A 22167-nucleotide genomic window follows, 5' to 3' on the forward strand; every position below is an offset into this window, starting at 1 on the left:
AGAGAAAGGGATTTGCACCACGTCACCAATGGTGGCGGAACCGCTTAGGTTTCCTGACTCCCAGCCCAGTGCCTGTCTGTAGTACCACAAGACTCCTTATCCAGTTTATGTGTAAAAAATCATAAATCTCAAACCAATTAGGATTTTTGTCCAGGAGAAAAAACATTTGTGAAAGTCCACTTTGCAGACTTATCACCCATCCTTTACAGAACACAGTCCGTTAAGGGTACTTCGCCTAGTGTTAAGGGTGAAATCAAAATTTTTCTCAAGGGCATGAGAAGTGAAAATTATGTTCTTAGCCTGCTGCTTATGTTCCTAGCTTCTTGTTTTTAGCAGACAAACAGCAAACAGAACCTCTAAGCATTCATTCTTGAAAGTTCTGGTTCCTTTTTCCTTTCCAACAGCCACTGCAGGGAGGGGAATGTGAAAAGCAATATGATCAGAATGCAATGAAGGAACAAATCTCACTAGGAGTCAAATACCATTGTTTAAAAAAAAAAAAAAAAAAAAAAAACGGTACCATGGCAGAAGCCCAAAAATCAGAGGCTTCCCCCAGTGTTCTTTGAATCCGTTTTTTTAAGCTGTTAAAAACAGCCTTAAAATAAACCTGCCATCTTGTGAGGACAGGAAGAAGGTTGCCGGTCTTTCCACCACCATCTGCAGGGCTAGCTCAGCTTTAGGCTTCCTTGAGCCACACTCCCCCGCCTCCAGCCTGTTCGTTACAACACATCAGGGTGAGGTTGGTTATAGTCTTTTTCCCTAACTTAGCAGAATTTAGTTACAGTTAAAATTTGAGGTGAACCAAGAAGAGACCATAGAAATTGTAACCCATTTCACAATGCATTTTTTTCTTATAATTTCACTTTCTCTAATACAGTTGACCCGGGAACAACACAGGAGTTAGGACTGCCCAACCACCACAATTGAAAATCCCTCTATAATTTATAGTCAGTGCTCCTTACCTGGGGTTCCTTCATACCAGGGGCTCCTTCATACTCCCAATTACTTCATATCTGTGGTTCCACAACTGATTCAACTAACCACTCATTCAACAAACAGTGAATCTGATTCAACTAATCATGCATTCAACAAACAGTGGATTCTACAGTATTTGAGAAAAAATATGCTGTTAGATCTGTGCAGCTCAAACCTCTGTTGTTCAAATGTCAACTGTAAGTTCTAATGCTGTGCTTGATCTATTTTTATTTATCAGTCTGAGTTTGGATCAGGTTAGTCTGAGTAGGTTCAGGGCTCAGGCTACATCTGACATTAGATGTTGGTCTGCTACTGGGGTCATGGCTCAGACTGTGATTGGTATCAGGATTCACCATGTAGTTGTGATTAGGGCTCAGTCTGTGCTGGGCTATGTGTATAGTCAGTGATTAGGGAAGAGACCTGTCTGTGATCAACTTTAGGGCTCAGTCTGTACCAGAATTAGGTCTCAGCCTTTAGCAGAGATCAGATTTGTTTGTGGTAACCACTGTGATTCAACCCATAGCAGGGGTTATAGCAGGAGAGGGCTCTCTCCAGGAAAGAAGGCCTGGACGCATTGATCAGGAGTCAGAAAAGTCCACTGAGGGGTGGTTAGACCAGGTGACTGAGCAGAAAGGGAACCAGAGAACTGAGGCTGGGAGGGTGAGGCGAGATCAAGATAGAGTCAGTGACCCCCTTCAAAATAGCTTATATTTAAAGAACTGATGATATCAAGTGTTGGGGAGGATGTGGAACACCTAAAACATTCTCATATTACTGGTAGGAGTATAAACTGTACAACAACACCAAACAGCTGTTTGTCAGTATATATAAAGTTAGGTGTGTGTATATCCTGTGGTTCAGACTTTCATTCCTGGAATGAACAAACAGCTGCTACCCACCATGTGGACAGGTCTCACAAAACAGTGTTAAGCAAAAGAAGCTAGACACCAAAGAGTAGAAATTTTATGAGTCCATTTGTGTGAAGTTCAAAAACAGACAAAATTAATCTATGGTGGCTAGGAGCCAGAATAGGGGTTACATTTAGGGGGTGGTATGAGCAGGAGGCGCCTTCTAGAAAGGTGGTATGGTGTTTATTTTGAACTGGGATGGTACACAGTTGAACGTATTTAAAAATTCACTGAGACGAACATTTAATACGTGCACATTTTATCCCATGTGAGTTATTTCTCATCGGGAAAAAAAGAAACAATATAGAATTGTGATTGGTTAAAGACTAGTTGGGGAGTTAACTTCACAGTCCTGACTCTTCTGCATGATAATTGTGATGTTACTGCCATGGTTTCTGGAGCCTGGGGTTGGGCCTTAGGGGTTTGAGGAATGACAGGGTGCAGCCCTTAAAGCAACCAGTTCAGTTTAGTCGCTCAGTCGTGTCCGAGTCTTTGCGACCCATGGACTGTAGCACACCAGGCTTCCCTGTCCATCACCAACTCCTGGAGACTGCTCAAACTCATGTCCATTGAGTCAGTGATGTCATCCAACCATCTCATCCTCTGTTGTCCCCCTCTCCTCCTGGTATATAGACAGTCAGGAGCCCTGAGTTTGGATCTTAACACTCTGCTCAGTATCTAACCCAGGAGGAAGCACTGGTGTGTGGTAATTGGTCCTGAGGTGAGTTACAAATTATTCATTGGTAATTATAAATCACTGAAGCTTTTAGTAATTTTCTCTTAATTCATTTGAATTCATAATACATGCATTTGGTTAAAAAACAAATTAAATTTTATAGAAGAGTATACAGTAAAAAGTCCATTTTCCTCTCATCCCTGAGTCCAAACACTGGTCCCTCATTCCTCCTCTTGAGAGACAACTACTGTCATCAGTTTTTTAAATACCCTTCCAGAGATAGCCTATGCATATTCATGAATGATTTCCTTGAAGAAAATTAGAGCAGTTTCAAGGTATCCGTGTAATAATGTTGCTTTGCATACTGAATATTTTCAAAATGAAATTATGTTTTCATTATAAAAATAATACAAAATTATTTAAAAATTATATAAAGTAAAAGTGAATGCTCCCTCCATCCACTCTGCCCATATTTTACTCCTCAATTACAGAATTAACCACCGTGAACTCTCTCCTATATGGACTCACTGATAACTTGATACACGTGTAAACATACATAGACTATTACAGTAAGTACCATATTTGCAATCTGATTTTTTCATCAATAATGTATCAAAGATATAGTTCCACACGAATTGCATATAGTTCTTATTACCCTTCTTTTAAGGCTGTGTAACAATAGGCAAGAAAGGGATAAAGATATGGCAAGAATTACAGTGGAAAGTGTGCACCTGAAAGCAGCATCTCTCAAAATGTCCCAGAAGAAAAAAAGTTAAAAGCAGTTGATTTATTCCATCTTGGTCTCAGTTTCTCATCTGCAAAATGGAGACAACAACAAAAGCCCTGATTGTCTCACAAGATTGTCACAAAGATTACACAGGAGGAGAATGAATGCAGAGTACTTTGAGAACTGAAAAGTGCTGTGTAGACATGGGAGACTGTTATTCCTAGAAGAGAGAAGGAATGGTAGTTGCAGGGTCTAAAGTCTACAACCAGCACTACTAAAAACTGTTTTCCTGCCTTTCTTCACCAAATGAACTGTCCATTTTTGCATAATTGTGAACATTTATTGAGTTCTTACTTTGCCAGGCATTCTTCTAAGATATGATTACAAATATATGTAAATATCTATATTGGGCTTCGCAGGTGGCTCACTGGGTAAAGAATCCACCTACAATGCAAGAGACACAGAAGACTCAGATTTGATCCCTGGGCCGGGAAATCCCTTGTAGCAGGGCACGGCAACCCACTCCAGTACTCTTGCCTGGAAAATCCCATGGACAGAGCATCTTAGCGGGCTACAGTCCATAGGGTTGAATAGAGTTAGACACGAATGAAGCAACTCAGCGTGCACGCACGCATGATATATGTTATGAAATAGATACTCTTATTATCTTCATTTGACTATCAGACAATCAAGGCTGGCATGGTTGGCAAATTGCACTCTTATTTCTGAATTGTGCCGAGTGAAAGTCACTCAGTCATGTCCGACTCTCTGTAACCCCATGTACTGCATAGTGAAAGTGAAAGTGAAGTCGCTCAGTCGTGTCCGACCCTTTGCGACCCCATGGACTATAGCCCACCAGGCTCCTCCGTCCATGGGATTCTCCAGGCAAGAATACTGGAGTGGGTTGCCATTTCCTTCTCCAGGGGATCTTCCCGACCCAGGGATCGAACTTAGGTCTCCTGCATTGCAGGCAGACGCTTTAACCTCTGAGCCACCAGGGAAGCCCATGGAATTCTTCAGGCCAGAATACTGGAGTGGGTAGCTTAGCCTTACCCTTCTCCAGGGGATCTTCCCAACCCAGGGATCGAACCCCAATCTCCTGCATTGCAGGCTGAGCCACCAGGGAAGAAGACCAAAAGTGCACATGTCAAACTGTGCTATTCACCTTGGAGGCTTACCCATGCTTCAGCTACGTAATTAGGTTGAGACTTAGACAGGGAATATGACTATGCACTGAAGAAAGAAGGGGCTCATTCCACTGGTACTAAAAAAAAAAGGAACTAAGGACTCAAAATCTCGAGTCTCATAGGTAGTCACACAGGTGCTTACACTGCTACTTGCTCTGAAACCCTTCGTGATTCCTCTCTGCCAAATAAAAGCCAAGTTCCTCAGCCTGATGTTCCACCTCTTCCTTAGCTCAGTCAAATAACCTTTCTAGGCCTTTGTTTTATAAGACAGGAACTTCTAAGCCCATCATTTATACCTGTCTGGGGAAGTCATGAGAGGTTAAATTGTGTCCCCTAAGAAAATGTATGTAATCGTAACCCCCCAAACCTCAGAATGTGACTTTGTTTGGGAATAGCATTGTTGCAGATGTAATTCGTTGCGATGAAGTCATAGAGAAGTAGAGTGGACTCCTAGCTCAATATAACTGATGTCCCTGTGAGAAGATGGCCACATGAAGAGACAGTCAGGGAGAATCCCATATGACCACGAAGGCAGACATTGGAGTTATTGAGCTGCAAGCCAAGGAATGCCAAAGATTGCCAGGAAAGGTGGCGCTAGATGTAAAGAACCTGCCTGCCAATGCAGGAGACACAAGAGATTCAGGTTCGATACCTAGGTTGGGAAAATCCCCTGGAGGAAGGCATGGCAACCCACTCCAGTACTCTTGCCTGGAGAATCCCATGGTCAGAGGAGCCTGGCAGGTTACAGTCCGTAGGGTTGAAAAGAATCAGACAAAACTGAAGCAACTTAGCATGCACTCATACATCAGGAACTAGGAAAATACAAGAAAGGGTGCCCTTACAGGTTTTGCAGGGAGAGTGGTCCATCTAATACCTTGATTTGGGACTTCTAGCCTCCAGAACAGTGAGACAATACTTTTCTGTTTGTAATACTTTTTACCACAGCTCCAGTAAACTATTGCAAGCCTCAGCCATTTTACCCCCTGATACTGCATCAGGCCAAGATGTGTCAGGCCTTCTTTTTTCCTGTCGCATTCCTGTTCTCTCAGTCAGCCATAGCATCATCGGCGGTTTGCTTGTATAATACAATCACACCCATGACATTCCCCATCTCTTCTGGTAGCAGCACACCAATGGTCTGTTTACTTCCCAACACACTCTGTGCAGGGCCAGTTGGGTCCCCTGCCCCCTGCTTCTTTCTGGCTCAGGGCCAGCCCAGCCCCTCTGGGGAGACAGGAGATTGAAGCCCCCTCCTGCGTTGCCTAGGCAACAGTGCCTTCTGAGTGCCCTGGAGCCAGGCAGCTGTGGCTGCAGGGAAGGGAGGGACCAAGGGAAGGGGGAAGGGAGAGAGGAGGACTACTGGAAAGACCCAAGGAGAGTCCCTAAAAGTGGCTCTAGTATAAATCCAGAAGGTAAAATTAAAACTGCCTCACCAGCGTTATAAAGCAACAGGCAAGACCTGAGCTGGAGAGGAAAGACTTTACTCAGAGCATTCTATAAGGAGCTCAGTTCTGTGGGTCTTTCAATCCAAACTCCGTTCAAACCTATGCTTGAGACCTTTTGACAGCATAAGAGATCAAAAGATAACAAAATTCAGGCAAATGGGGATTGGCATTTTGCACACCAAGGGCAAGTCTTCTGTAAATTGCCTTAAGATGAACAGTAAATGAAGAGAAGGATGAATGCAATTTTTAGTTCACCATAAGTAATGACTGCTGTATTCAGGAGAACAGGCAAGGTGTTGGTTAGTTGGGAGGGAATACAGGGAGGAACAAGAAGCTATACTTGCCCTCAAGCAACACATCGTCCTTCCTTCAATCATTCCTGCAGGGATGGATTTCTATAGTTGCATGCTGGAACATCTGAAGGCAATTTTTCTTATTCCACGGGGTTAGGTCGGGTTTCTAGAGAACCTAAGCAATCACCTTAATACATTGCCCTGGCCACAAATTGGTTCAGGGGTGGGCACATACCCAATCTTAGCCAGTGACGAGTAGTGAGTGTTGGTGGGATTGCTGAGAGAAACACGTTTTCTCTTCTGTACTAGGAGCCACCATTACCATCTTGCCCCCACATGGAATCTTGCATGAAGCCAACTGGTGGCTCTCGACAGAGGATGTGATGGTTGGACGGCATCAGCAACTCGAAGGACATGAGTTTGAGCAAGCTCCAGAAGTTGGTGATGGACAGGGAAGCCTGGCGTGCTGCAGTCCATGGTGTCGCAAATAGTCAGACATGACTGTGGGACTGAACTGACTGAACTGAACATGGTGGCAAGCACAGCTGAGAGATGGAGAAATACTGGGAGCTGGTGACACCATCTGAGCCCCCAGCTCAAGCCAATAAATTCTACATGTTTCTTAAAAGTGGTGTCTGTTACTTCCAATTCAAAAAGTTCAATAAAAGATAAATTAGGAACCCTTTTAACTGATTGACCAGACTAACCAATGTTTCTCATTCCCTACATAAAATACACTGATTTGTGCCCTTGTATATTGAACACTCAGAGCCAATAGACTGTTCTGGTACTTTGTTCCCCAAACTGTTTATGTTCACTATATTTATTACTGAAATTATGCTATTTAATTAACTATTAAGTAACTGCAGAAGCACAATGCTAAAGAAAAGACTTCTTGGTTCTATGAAAACAAATTTATAAAATGCTTTGGAAAGACTTGATATAAAGTGAGTATTTTAAAATTGCTTTGCAGTTAGATATAGATACACACATAGTTAAAAACGAAACAATAAAAATAAGGATGAGTTTTACACTCCACTTTGGAAGGCCCTTTAGTTCTTTTCCCTCTAAAGAGCCCAGTGCTGGACATAATGGATGATACATACCGGATGAGAAAGAAACCATTAATTGTCTCATAAGAAGCCTTGCAGTTTTGACCTGGGACACTTGGAACTTTAACTCTAGGGGGAGTCAGGCACTATGTAAGAAGCCTATCTATCATGAGACCATCTAGCTAATAGGAAGCCCAGACAAGCCACACCGAGAAAGAGAGACACCGTGGTAACCCCCAGCTGTTTCAGCCATCTAGATTAGGGACCAGATGAGTAAGGAAGCCATCTTGGATATCTACCCTAGTTGAACTTTCAGATGACTCTAGCCCTAGCTAGAATCTGACTGCAACCTTAAAAGAGATCCCGAGGGAGAAACACCCAACTGAACCCAGTCCACCCACAAAACCATGAGAAATAATAATTTACTATTTTAAACCATTTAATACAAAGTGGGTTTGTTATATAGCAACAGATAACCAGGCTTTTGTGGATGAAAGGAGAAAGTTACAAGAAAAAGGTGGCTTCTAATGTCAAATACCATAAAGAGATCATGGAGGATGAGAAAAGACCATTGTGGTTAGCAATTGAGAAGTCACCATTGTCCTTCAAGCATTTCAGTTTCAACAGAATGGTGGGAGCAGCAGGCAAATTGGAAGTGTTCTAGGGCAAGTGAGTGGAAGGAAATTGATGCAAAGGTAGATTGGTTTTTTTTCTTTTTTCCTTTTTCTAATAGTTTCACATTCACTGATGATCCTTGCCCGAATCAATTATCTTATTGGAGATTGCAAAATGGTGATTTTCTAATTTTATCAGTCCTACATTTATTAGTTGACATTGTTCTATAAAGAAGTTTTCCCTCATCAATTGGGACTGAGCCTAATTTCTTCCAAAAAAAGGCAGATTAAATGCTTCATTCCTTCTCTTTAATTATCAATTTCCTGACAAAGGAGTTGGTGTTATAGTATTTCCATTGGTGGCAAATGAATGTTTTTCTCTTTTCTCTCCTTCTCTCTTTGAGTATCATTATGAATTCATGTGTGGACTCACGTATCACATTTATTCAATGTGTTACAATCAATTACAAAGTAAATTAGCCTTCAAAGAAGCAATGGAGGGTAGGGCTAAGGATGTGGTAAGAAAACTCCTGGAAGTACACAGTGGTTAAAAACACACACACACATGCACAATTTATCAATAATCAAAAAATGAAAATCAAAGGTATATAAAGGAGAAAAAAACTATAAAATATTCAATTCTGCTACTGAATATGTAATACCTCCCAAATTCTCACAGGTCCCAATAATGGCACGTAACGATATTCATATAGGTATCAGGTGGCTCAGTGGTAAAGAATCAGTCTGCCAGTGCAGTGGACACAGGAGATGCAGGAGACGCAGGAGACGTGGGTTCAAATCCTGGGTCGGGAAGATCCCCTGGAGGAGGAAATGGCAACCCAGTCCATTATTCTTGCCTGGAGAATCCCATGGACAGAGGAGCCTGGTGGACTACAGTCCATGGGGTCACAAACAGTCAGACATGACTGAGCACGCATGGAAGGAAAATATGAAGATATTCATAGCAGTATTGTTTTTGGTTGTGGGGAGTTGGGAGATAATTTGCATGCCCATAACTGAAATTATGGGCAAAATGTGGTGGATGGAGTATAATGCAGTAATTATAAGCAGTAGACTAGATCATAAAAACATGTTACTGCAAGGAAGAAAAAAAAAAGAAAAAAATTACACTATTACTTATATAAGGAAAAAACATATGTGTCTAAAACAATGATACACACTACAAATAGACATCTTCAGACAAAAGGATGTACACTAGACAGACTGGAACGATTTCCTATGGTGAGAAAGGGGGATGAGATTGGAAAATATGGAAAAAAGAGAATAATAACTAAATAAAGCAATGTGAGAGGCTTTGCAAGTGAGGAAGAGGATTGAGTCAACCCCCTCCATTTAAGTAAAAATAAATAAAAGACTATATAGACAAATTGCCACTACAATCATTCTGGAAAGTAAAATTTTAAAAACATTGACCTAGCAATTCTACTTTTAGAAATCTAGCCTAAGGAAATAGAAACTAACGCATATTAGTGTTATAACAGTGAGAAAAATACTCGACATGTATTCTTTTGCCCTCGCCCATACCTTGCAATACACATCCCCAGTGCTTCAGGGCAACCTCAGAGGTGTTTCGCAGGTGTTTGTCATGTGTCTGTGAACATGTATAGTCATGTGGTATTCGTGTTTAAATTCATCATCTCATGCTCCAGCCCTTTCCACTTGGTATTGCTATTTCCACTGCCTTTACTGGCTGTGGTTATGACTGTCACTGTCATTCATCTGGAATCCTTCAGCTGCTAAGGCTGCAGGGTGTTATTCTGCATTGTAGCCAAGGCTGTCTTGCTCTTCTCTTTGTTTTACGTACTATTAGAAGTCTATAATTTCCAGGAAATAACTCTTTCATTATTTTCTTACCATCTCCCTCCTCTGTTGATATCCCCACCCCAAACTTTTGCAAACCAAGTTGGAAAACAAATACAAGTAATAGACATGGTGGCCTTGAAAGTGAAATGGGAAATTCAAATCAAAACCACAATGAGATACCACTTCACATCCATTAGGATGGCTAGGCTAATATAAGAAAGAAAAAATGGAAAATAACAAGTGTCGATGAGGATGTAGAGAAATTGGAAACTTTGTGCATGGCTGATGGGAATGTAAAATGTTGTAGCCACTGTAGAAAACAGTTTGGTGGTTCCTCAAAGAGTTAAATATAGAATTACCGTATGATGCAGCAATTCCACTCTAATGTGGAATTCAACAGAATGGAAAGTAGGGACTCAAGCAAATACTTGTACATCAATGTTCATAGCAATATTATTCACAATAGCCAAAGGTGAAAGCAACATAAATATCCACTAATGGATGAATGGATAAAGAAAATGTGATGTATACATACAATACAGTATTATTAAGCTTTAAAAAGAAATGAAATTCTGATACATCCTATAGCAGGGTTTAACTGTGAAACATTACACTAAGTGAAATAAACCAGACCCCAAAGGACAAATATTGTATGAGGTATTTAGAATAGATAAATTCATAGAGACAGAAAGTAGAATAGAGGTAGCAGGGACTGGGGGAAGGGAGAATTGGAGAGTTACTGTTTAATGGATGCAGAGATCCTGTTTGGGATGATGGAAAAGTTCTGGAAATGGATGGTGGTGATGTTTGAAAAATATTGTGAATGTAGTTGCTATGAACTGAATTATGCATTCCCCCATTCATATATTGAAGCCTTAACCTCCCAATGTTATAGCATTTGTAGATGGGGCCTTGGGGAGATTTTAGGTTTTGAGGTCTTGAAGGTAGGACCCTCAAGATGAGATTAATGCCCTTATAAAAAGGGATACAGGGGCTTCCCTGGTGGCTCAGCAGTAAAGAGTCTGCCTGTCAGCAATGGAGAAATAGACACAGAGAACAGACTCATGGACACAGGGTCAGGCGGTTGGGAGGGGGTGGTGCGTGGAGGAGAGGGTGAGATGTATGGAGACAGTAACATGGAAACTTATATTACCACATGTAAAAGAAATAGCCAATGGGAATTTGCTTTGTGACTCAGGGAACTCAAACAGGGGCTTTGTATCAACCTAGAGGGGTGGGATGGGGAGGGAGATGGGAGGGAGGTTCAAGAAGGAGGAGACATATGTACACCTTTGGCTGATTCATCTTGATGTTTGACAGAAAACAACAAAATTCTGTAAAGCAATTATCCTTCAATTAAAATAATAATAATAAAAGAATCCGCCTGCCAATGCAGGAGGTGCAGGTTCAATCCCTAGGTTGGGAAGATCCCCTGGAGGAGGAAATGGCAACCCACTCCAGTATTCTTGCCTGGGAAATCCCACGGACAGAGGGACCTGGTGGGCTACAGTCCATGGGGTTGCAAAGAGTTGGACATGACTGAGCGACTGACCAATAACAACAACAACAAGGGACAACAGGGAGTTTGCTCTCTTTCTCTCCCCACTATGTAAAGACACAGTGGGAAGTCAGCCATCTACAAGCTAGGAAGGGAGCTCTCACCAGAAACTGACCATGATGGCATGTTGATCATGGATGTTTAGCCTCCAGAATTGTGAGAAAATAAGTTTCTTGTGTTTAAACCACCAGTCTATGGTATTTTTAAAGGATTTTTAAAGAGGATTTATTTAGTTAGTTCTTGGCCATGATGGATCTTCGTTGCTGCATTTGGGCTTTCTCCAGTTGCGGGCAGTAGGGCTACTCTTCGTTGCGGTGCTTGGGCTTCTCATTGTGGTGGCTTCTCTTGTTGCAGAGCATGAGATCTAGGTGCACGGACTCCAGTACTTTTGGCTCATGGACTTAGTTGCTCTGAGGCATGTGTGATCCTGGACCAGGGACCGAACTGGTGTCCCTCATATTCCAAGTGGATTCTTAACCACTGGATCACCACGGAAGCCCTGAGCCTGTGGTATTTTGTAATGGCAGCTCAAACTAAGATATTAATAGTAGCTAATGCTACTGAATTATACACCTGAAAATTATTAAAATGATAAAGTTACATATATATATATATTTTTTACCATAATAAACCAAAATGGAAATAAAAAGTGAAAAGGGCAATTCTGCTATCTTGCCTCTCTTTGTAAGTCTCTGGGTACCAATCTTAGAAGGACTTTAGTAATAGTAGTGAGTTTAGATAATTTCCTCAGCTCTTCTGCCTTATATGAATAGGAGAGTGAGGGTTAGAAAAATAAACTGATTTAACCAAGATATAGTTCTCTGTTCCCAATTCAGGATTCCCCACCTTCAGGAATGGCACCACTCTCACCCAGTTGCCCAAGCCAAAAATCTCTGTCATCTTTGATTGTCTTTCACTTTTTTCAACAGCTATCTATGTCTTGGTGAATTTACCACCTTTGCTGTTGCTATTGCTAAGTTGCTTCAGTCGTGTCCGACTCTGTGCGACCCGATAGACAGCAGCCCACCAGGCTCCCCCGTCCCTGGGATTCTCCAGGCAAGAACACTGGAGTGGGTTGCCATTGCCTTCTCCAATGCATGAAAGTGAAAAGTGAAAGTGAAGTCGCTCAGTCGTGTCCGACTCTTAGCGACCCCATGGACAGCAGCCTACCAGGCTCCTTCGCCCATGGAATTTTCCAGGCAAGAGTACTGAAGTGGGTTGCCATTGCCTTCTCCGTTACCACCTTAATATCTCTCTATTCCTATCATCTCTGCCTCAGTTTGGGTCACTTTCATCTTTTGTCTGATACAATAACTTTTTAGTTGGTTTTATCACCTCTCTTCTTATTCCCTTCCAACCTATTTTCTACACAGCAGCCAGAGTCTTTCCAAAATTGAATCTGACCATGTCACTCTCACTAAACCCTTCAATAGTGCTCTTTAGTTACTTGGGTTAAGTTCAGATGCACTCAAGATTTTTTATGGTCTTCTGGTCTCCTGTTAATTCTCTTGTCTGATCTCTCTCTCAACTCTCCACCCAGGCTGTGTTCCAGCCCTATTAAACTTGTGGTTTCCTGAATACATCATACTCATCTCCTTTCCCGGTCATTGCTGGAGGACAGAAATTTTCAGAGATAAAGGTCACAGAACACATGGATGTCATCCATTCTCTCTTTTGCATCCCTTAACTGGCAAGATGAGGAGGCCCAGGACCTAGCCTGGCCCTCTCCCTTGTTTCTTCCTGGCCTGCAATGAAGCCTCAATTGGCGCCTTTGATTACTGGGTTAAACTGCTTTCCTGCATTTTTTGTTCTAGGGTAGTGTACAAAACATTTGACCAACTGAAGTTGTAAGAGTTGCAACTGGAGCTTGGACTTTGTAGTGGAAATAGGCCTAATTTCATGCAAGGCTTTGAGATCTATCAAAGGTGATAAGAGGGCCTTCCCTGGAGGTCCATTGGCTAAGAATCAGTTCCCCGACTGGGTAACTAAGATCCCACGTGCCTTGCAACTACTAAGCCCAGGTGCCACAATCACTGAGCCCCCACTTCACAACTAGAGAGTCCATGTGGCACAACGAAAGATCCAAAGATCCCACGTGCAATAACTGAGACCTGATGCAGCCAAATAAGTACATTAAAAAAAAAAACTAAAAAAAAAAAAAAGATAAGAATGCAATAGCTTACGGGCATTCTACAGTAGACATTGGGACCAAACCCAGCTAGTAATATGTTACCTGCCTCCTCTATGACCAGAAAGTTAAGGGTGGGATTCAGATAATACTAGGTCCTTTAGCTAATTGTAACTTTAACATCTTCCCAGTCCACTTTCCTCCAATCTGCTCCACCTGGTAAACTCCTACTCATCCTTACATTCTTTACTTCTAAGAATGTGTCTCATCAACCTCCAAGGAGACTGTAGACTCTTTAAAGGCCTGGACTGTATTTTTATCGTTAGGTCTTTAGAGTTTAGCATTGGTCATGATTGTATAAATGAAAAGATCACACACTTCATTAAGTGTTAGGGTGGAATTCGAAATGCCTGTTGCCAAAGATTCATCTGCACTTCTTTCACCCAGCCAGCCGCCACTGTAGCACTGTGCCTTGTCAACTTGCAGCTCTCTCTCTCCCTGCTCAGTCCCCAGTTGGTGGCTGCATGTGAGGAAAGGCCGAGGACAATACAGAAATGATCTATTCAGCAGTTTAGTTGCACCCTCACCCACATGGCTGTACTTAGAGGCACTCCTAGTACATGACTGAGATTATTTTGCTCCCCTATGGCTTTGATATGAGAGTCAGAGAAACATGAAAGGAAAATGGGTTCAGTAACTAACATCACATCCAAGAAGAGGAGGGAGCAAAGGGGCATGAATCTGCGGAATTCTTCTCTAATAAAAAAAGCTCTCAGCACAACTCAAAAGCCTTTCTGCACCGCACAGCCTCTCCTTCTTTTGAGACTAGGCCCAGCCGAGTTGGATAGCTTCCTGCAAGTCTTTTAACAACAAGGGCGTATAAAGTAGGAAAGAGGAAGAGAAAGTCAGAAAAGGGGCGAGGGGCCAGGGCTGAGCCAGATTTTTGGCTTCTGCTCATAATTCAAGATGGGTCTCTAGATTCAAAGAAGGCAGCACACCTCCAGCCGTTTCGTTTCTGCGTCTGTTACCCTCTCTGGGTCCGCAGGGATTGATTCATCACTGAGATACAGCCCAAGAAGAGAAGGGAGAGTTTCTGTCCTAAGTGTCTGAAAAGGAAAAACTTTGAGAAAACAGCCAAGAGAGGGAGAGGAGAAGAGGCTGTGCTCTAGTGTGGGAAGAGGTGGAGGAAGGAGGCCAAGGCGGCACAACCCATGGAATGGGAGCCCGCGGGCGGGAGCGCTGGCGGGCAGCAGCTACCCGGGCCAAGCCCCGGGCAAACTCGCAGGAGCCAATGCCGGCGCCAGAGGCAGCCGCGACGGAACCCAGGTGCACCCGGGCCTGGGTCGCTAGAGGCCAGGCCCCGGAGGCCCGCAGCCGCGCCTCGGAGGCGGACCGGGGCGGAGCAGACCCCGAAGCTGGGCTCTCCCGGCAGGCGGCCCTCAGCCTCCCCGCCTCAGCGAGCGGCAGCGGCAGAGGATGCCCCACGGCGCCGCCCGCCCAGCCCCGGAGCCTCGGTCTGCGGAGGAGCCCGCCGCCCATTGGCTGCTGCGGCGCTGCGTCCCCGCCCCCCTCCGCGTCCCCGCCCCCTCCGCCGCCGCTGCCGCTTCCCGGCTCCTCCTCCTCCCCCTCCGGGAGCCGCCTCTGTCGCCGCCACCGCCACTGCCGCTGCCGGCCGGGGCCCAGCCAGTGCCTGCCGCGCCGGAGTCGAGTCGCAGCCGGAGCCGCTGCCCGCGGCCCCGCCATGAGCGGAAGCGCCGCCGCCGCGGTCGCCGCCGCCGCCGCCTCAGCAGCCGCGGCCGCCGCGCACTTCCAGCCTCAGTCGTCGTCTCCCAGGCCGGGCCCCGCCGAGCTCGGGCCCCCGCGCCGCCTGCGCGCCCCGCCGCCCCGGCTCGAGCCCCCTGCCGCCGGCCGCCTCAGCCCTCCGGGCCACGGGCCTCTCCGGCCGGGCGCCCAGGGTGGCGGCGCCTGCGGCCGAGCCCCGGGAGCAGGTACGGGGTCCAGGAGCGGGCCAGGCGGGGAGGGGCGTGGGTTGATCCCGGGGATGGGGGTGGGCAGAGGCGTGCGGTCCAGCCGCCCGGCCCCACGGAGGGGGTGGAGCGTTGTCCGGGTCAGGTTTGTCCGGCCCCGGAGCCCCTGGGAGTCTTGCGTCCTCGCTGTGCCGAGCGGCTCACAAAGCGTTTTCCCACCCAGTTGCTAACCGCCCCCTTCCTCCCCCCGCCCCCCCAAGAGTGGGCAGGGCAGGACCTCTCCAGGTCTCCGCTGGGCGGAGGAGGAAACTGAGGCTTACTGGGGGAAGTGACTTGCCCAAGGTCACATAGCCGGCGAGAGTCGTAGCCTGGCTGGGACCCAGGGCCACTCTGGGCTGGCCCGGGCCCCGAGTAGGGGGCGCTGGAAGGAGGAAGAGCCCCCAGCTCCGAAGAACTGAGATTGATCGCGGAGGAGGGGGCGCTAGGCCCGTCCCCAGGCACGCCCACCCGGCGTTTTGGGGCTAGTTTAGGAGGAAGCATCTGTTGCGGGCTGGGACGGCGGAGCGGCGGCGGATTTGGGGGCTTGGTGTTGTGCTGGGGAGTCGATTTGGGGATCCGCAGGAGGAGAGACTCCTGTGAGGTGGTGCTCTCGGGGAAGAGGGCTTTCTTGAGTGAGTGGGTCAGAGCTTCGGAAACTTCTAATCGCGGGGACCATTTGGTCTCTGCCAGGCCACCTTCCCCACCACTGCACAGAGTAAACCAGTCCAGCTGGAGTTAATAGGAGGGAGGCCTGCTTGCTTTTGTGGAGAGGCTCGTAAGGTGTCTTTTCCATGAAACGGCCCGAGTTTCGTTCATGCCCCAAACGAGTGTATATATGACCCTCGTAAAGGCGTTTCTGCTACAGAAAAACCAAGTGAGGTTTTCCCTGGTGGTCTGGACCTGTCACACTTGGGTAACCCTCAGAGAAAGAACAGCTGTCCTGGGCATGAAAGGGGGAAGGAAGTGAGAGGGTCGGGACTAGTCACACCCGCCTGCCTGGTATGGAACAGGGCCGTGTACCCCTTGGGATTCCCGTTTCTCTTTCGAGTGGGTTGTTTTTATTGGAGATACATCCTGGAAAGGAACTTGGGGTTCTAGAGGTGACAAAGATAGAGGAGGGTCCCGTGGAGCGAGAAAATAGAAGCTGTGGAATGGGGGAAAGGAGAGGGTATTTTGTCATTGTGGGGGAAGGGAGATAAAAGGGTTGCTGAAGGGAGGGAGGCAGTGTCTAGTGTCGAGAAAAAGATTGGACTGTTTCAGAGAGGGAGCCAAAGGTATAGAGCTTGAAAGGAGTCTGTTAGAGGAGGATGGTGTCTTACAGGGTTGAGTAATAGGTATTGGTAGGCAATCACTTCATTTGCTTTGAATAAAGACTGTTGTAAGTACTTTTACATAAATGTTTTAGCTGTTCTGCTCCCCACCCCCATTCTCTGTCGGCTTCTAAGGCAGGCCTATAGTATTGTCTTGGAAGTAAGGCTTGACAAAAGAGAGAAGGGAAAGACTAATTAGCAAATGCATTAATTAGGGCCCTTTGTCCAGGATGATTCCTAGTTTAAGTCAGCTGTTTTCTTGCTGCCGTCCTGCACCTCAGCTTTCCAGTTGTGGTGGCTGTTGGCAAGGTTCTTTGGGAACAGCTCCCCTGGTTCAGAAAAGATGGTTACATTTTTTTTTAGAAAACTGAGAAAAACCTATTTGACAGATACACATAAAAGCATGAAAATTTACTTGTCAAAAACTTAAAATCAGGGAAATGTAAATTGAAACATCATTGAGATGCCATTTCACACTTATCAGATTAGCAAAAATTAAATGCTATGATAATCAAGTATTAGTGAGATTGTGAGGGAATCATCTATATACTGCTAGTGGGAATGTAAATAAATACAGCCATCATGGAGAGTAACATGATGTCTGGTTGAAGGAGGGCAGACAAACTTATTTACCTAAAATGCCCATTTCTGGGTATATACTTTAAGAAATCTTTGCACACTTGTCCAAGAAAATAAGTACAAGAATGTTCATTGCTGCTTAAATGTCCACCAACAGGGAAATACATAAATTATTAGATAGTCCCACACAATTGAGTATTATAGCACTGTGAAAAATAAACTGTAGCTGCATGCATTAAAATGGTTGAATCTTAACATAATATGGGGTGGGTCAGCAAGTAACAGAAGAGTTATTAGAGAATGTTTCCACTTGCATAAAATCTGAAAACATACACAGTAATATTTTCTGTGTCTGTGTGTGCTCAGTCGTGTCCAACTCTGCGACCCCATGGACTGCAGCCTGCCGGGCTGCTCTGTTCATGGGAGGAATACTGGAGTGAGTGGCCATGTCCTCCTACAGGGGATCTTCCCGAACCAAGAATTGAACCCGTGTCTTTTGCGTTGGCAAGCAGATTCTTTATCACTGAGCCATCTGGGAAGTCCCCTGTATGTGTGTACATATGTAGTAATAGTATAAAAACATTCATGGTAGCAACACCAAATTCAGAGAAGTGGTTATCTCGTAAGAATGGATGAGGAATGGAATTGGTCAGTACACACAGGGACACACAGAGGGCTTTAATTATATCTAGTATTCTGTTATTAAATTTGAATCAGACAATTGCAAATTAAGATTTGCTTATCTTTAATGTAGGATACAAGGAAATTCATTATGTTATTTAAAATTTTTTTCAGATGTTTGAAATATTTCTCACATGCAAAACAATTTCTTGTTTACATAGCACAGGGGTTTTGTGCCATAATAATGAAAGTCTGGCTGCAGGCTCCAGCCCTGCACAGCCGGTTAGACATGCTGGCTGGTGATCTTTTTCTCACCCCTTTTTGACCTGCAAAGCCTAGTTTTGTGATGGATGACTTTTATTTCGTAACAGCTGATAAGGCACGTGGAGGATTTCCCAGTCTTTCTAAACTTTCTGGTAGACCTAGGTCAGCAGTTTGAGCTTTGTCAAAATATGAGCGTGCCAGGACATTTTCATCCATCAGATGTAGGGAGGGACCCAGAAATCTGATTCTGAACATGTTCCCTTGTAGATTCTGATGCACACTGGAGTTTGAGACCACTGCCTTAGGTTTCTTCTGACTCTGGGCTGTGGTTCTCAGCTTTGCCCAGCCTGTCCCCTGGACTGCCTTCTGTTGCTGCTCCTGCATGACTGGGACTAATTTGGACCTATGAGATATTTAGCTCTTTTGCAGGGCATAAAAGAGTGATAGGGTTGGAAGCCATTGGATGTTAAACCCTTCATAATCTGGGTTGTCTATTCCTCTTACTTTCATGCAGGTATCCAAGAGGTCCACCACCTACTAGGGCTCTTTATCGGGTTTTACAAACTTTAACCACACGTATCACTATATATAGTTTTATAGTTAGTGTAGAGGCAAAATAGTGTCTGACTGAGAAGGAAAACTAGCAAATTGGAGAAAGTAAGCCCCTAGAGGTAAATGTATGTGATCTTGCCTTTCTCTGTAGATGATAGTGATTGAGTGTTTTAACTTAGAACGTGCATTTGAAGTTCAGTTATTTGAACCTGTAGTCAAAGATTAGGGGCTTTAGGAACAACTCATTATTGCTCTAGACAGAAGAGTTTCCTTTCTCCCAAATTTGCTACTTTTCCTTCTTTCTAGACCCTTTTCCTCTAGTCCTAATATGTTTGTGAATGAATTTATATTAACATGTAAGGATTTCTGGTGATGAAATATGTGAAATGCCTGTTTGCCATTGGTGAAGTTCTTTATGGAAACCTATTTTAGAGGTGCAGTTTTGCCCCAGGTGCACTTTTGTAGGGCTGCTGATACAGGGTTGTATAACTTATGCTCAGCTCAGGACACTTGTTTTGTTTCTCAAGTGGGAGTGCAAACCCATTTTGTGCTCCACTTACAAGATGCACATGTGTGGAACCATGTCCCCTTAGTTGGATACCCTTTTCTAATCCTCATAAAGGTGCTCTTTGAACTAGCATGGCCCTGCGGCTTTGGACTCCTGTTCAAGCTGTTTCCTGTCTATACTCATCACAGGCTCTGCGGATAGGGCTGGTCACTGTTGGTCCTGGCGCTCCGCACGAGTTTTCTTCTTGTGAACTTCTCATGGGAAGGGACTTACCCCTGCCTTTTCATTACCAAGCTCAGTTGAACCAAAGAGTTCAGCTCAAAATTGTAAAATTTGTTATGGGTGTAGAGAAATGTGTACAGAATGAACAATTTGAAAAATACCACTATTTATGGAAAGACAATGAGAAGTCATTGAAAAGACAGAAGCATCTGGTAAGCGAAGGAGAGAAAGTAGCTGTGTGCCACATTTGCTCTTGCATTCATATAGTGCTCATTTTGAGGGGGAAATTCAGTGCTATTTTTTTCTCTTCCTATTTCTCTCTACACTAGCATTCCTGAATTTCTTAGGACCTGAGGCTTTTTAGCCAGTTTGGAAAATATTTACCCATTTGTATTTTCCATTAAGTGGTTGTTTACGTTTCCTGCTGTTTCATTTTTTCTTGGAGAGGAAGGGGGAGTGCTGAACCAAGGACCAGACTGGACTTCCTACTGCTTCTGCAAATAATGGCAGTGTGTTTTTCAGAGCAGTTGTCATGGAAGAGTGCTGTTCTGCGGGCTCGAGAGGTACAATTTGAAATGGTTTCTGTTGCTGTTTTTATTATTATTTTTAAACGTGATTGAGGGTAATGGATAGAGGGTACCATTGTGCTTTTGCTGCTGTCTTAAAAAATTTTTTTTAAAATGTATGCAAATAAAACCGAAAATGTTCAACAAAAGTAGTCTTCTGTCCATACAAGGAGAATAAACAATTCTTACCCGAAGCAGTTTCAGGTTTTTTTTTCCCTGTTTTTATTTTAAATGGATATTAGTGCTATTCTAGGGACTGCTTTGGCAGTTAACCAGAGTGATGTTGGGCAGATGGAGGAGAATGGTGGGATTATTGTGTTAGCCTTTAACAGCAGCTCCTTCCAGTCATGGAAAGCTATCACTGCATTGTCTGCTTTTGTGATAAAATACGCATACAAATGAGGGAGAGTGTATAAGTTTTGATATGACCATTTGACCCTGTTGATAGAAAGAAAGAAGTGATAAAGAGGAAGAAACACATACATGGAAGAGAGAGCTACAAGCAGTCAAGTAATAGAATATTTTGTAGTGCTTCTGGGATGTTCCTTGAGTCGAAAGTTACCTGTCAGTATCTGTTCTGCCTCAGCACCTTTGATTTCAGTGTTTGCAGATGGTGCTCACTGATCTTCAGTTAAAGTCTGTGTTATTGTTACAGAGCTGGAAAGTGAGTGGTTTTGAAGACTTAGACTGAAGTAGTAGGGTGGGCATCATTTCATAATCACTTTTGCAATTAGGAGATAGGACTCATGATTAACAAAAATATTATTGTTTGGCTTTTGGGCTACCTTTTTTTTTTTTTTTTTCATTTTAATAGATTTGTCTTCTTGTGTAGATTTCTGTTGATGCCTGAATACATGTTTGAATGAGCACTTATTCGGTGGTCACCAGTGATTAATGGGATGATGGTGTCACTGTCAGAGACTTCATTACCTGAAGTACGGAGAACAGCACAGAAGAGGATATTTCAGCCACAGCTTTCTTTTCTCCTGCTTTTCATGCTTCCTTCTGGGCTTGGTGTTGATCTGTCTGTCAGGACAGGCCCTGTCCTTTACTCTCCTCATGGGAGGGGTATAGAGGCTTTGCAGAACCTTTGGGCTGGACACCCATGAGTAAAATCCCTCAAACAATATTGAACCAGACCCGAGGGCTACCAGAATGGCCCCAGCTCCTCTTCTTTCCTTGCTTCTTATGTTGCCACCACCCACCCTTTGTTGTGGAGCCTGGAAGGTGCCCCCCTCATCCCTAATCATACAAAAAGGCTTTGTGCTTGGAGGATGTTTTAAAGGAAGGATCACTGTAATTACAATTCCCTAAGCACAACCAAATAATGGGGACATGCAGGGTAAAGATGGTGTCCAAGTACTTGTTGGTAAGGAGACGTCAGGAGGGGGTTAAAAATCATCTGGAGACAGTACCAAATGATGGATAATGGAGCGTTGTTGGTAATGCTGATGGGAATGTGTTTAAGTGAATACTTTTCAGGGTTTTAAATTCTAATACTTGCAAGATACTTGAAGCTTTAAAAAGCACAAGATAGCCAGAACTTTTTTTCCCTTTAGTCTAAAATTGTAACTGAAAAGTACTTTAGAAGAAGGTATGTAGAAATCCAGGCCTACTTTGCTTTATGTTTGTGTTGCCAGAATGATTGATTGCCCAGGAAAGCCTAATAGATAACTTAGTTACTATCCAGGGGGACTCTTGCTAATCTGTTTGCTTTTAAGTTTTAAAAGTTAGCACTGACTGACATTTTGGGAAGCTGATTTTCCCCTACCACCACCAGAAAAAAAATCAATTAATATAGGGATATGTGCTTAGTAGGTCTTCCTTTGTGGCTTAGTGGTAAAGAATTGCCTGCCAGTGCAGGAGATGTGGGTCCGATTTCTGTTGGGAAGATCCCCTGGAGGAGGAGATGGCAACCCACTCCAGTATTCTTGCCTTGGAAATTTCACAGACAGAGGGCCTGGTGGGCTACAGTCCATGGGGTCGCAAAAGAGTCTGACACAACTTAAGTGACTAAACAACAAAATGTGCTTAGTAACCTCTTACATCAACCATCCTGTCATGATATGCTTCTGAGCTCTGTTGGCAATCAGTCTTCTAGAGAACCCTGTTTTACTATGTTAGCTATTAGTGTATTACTTTAACTAGTTTC

At 44.2% G+C, this 22167-nt stretch overlaps 1 protein-coding gene across 5 annotated transcripts in view; it reads left to right on the forward strand.

Moving 5' to 3' along the window:
* Positions 1 to 15029: 15029 nt before the first annotated feature.
* RNF38 (ring finger protein 38) overlaps positions 15030 to 22167 on the forward strand; it is a 118764-nt gene continuing 111626 nt past the window's right edge. For 4 of the 5 annotated variants that reach the window (XM_070375640.1, XM_070375641.1, XM_070375642.1 and 1 more), the window contains exon 1: positions 15030 to 15375. In XM_070375640.1, coding sequence (XP_070231741.1) covers positions 15129 to 15375 — 247 coding nt within the window. In that variant the 5' untranslated portion in view covers positions 15030 to 15128. The remainder of the gene's footprint in view (positions 15376 to 22167) is intronic. The other variant, XM_070375654.1, reaches the window with a different exon arrangement.

The sequence above is a fragment of the Bos mutus genome, chromosome 8 (assembly GCF_027580195.1).
Source record: "Bos mutus isolate GX-2022 chromosome 8, NWIPB_WYAK_1.1, whole genome shotgun sequence".
Lineage (NCBI taxonomy): Eukaryota > Metazoa > Chordata > Mammalia > Artiodactyla > Bovidae > Bos > Bos mutus.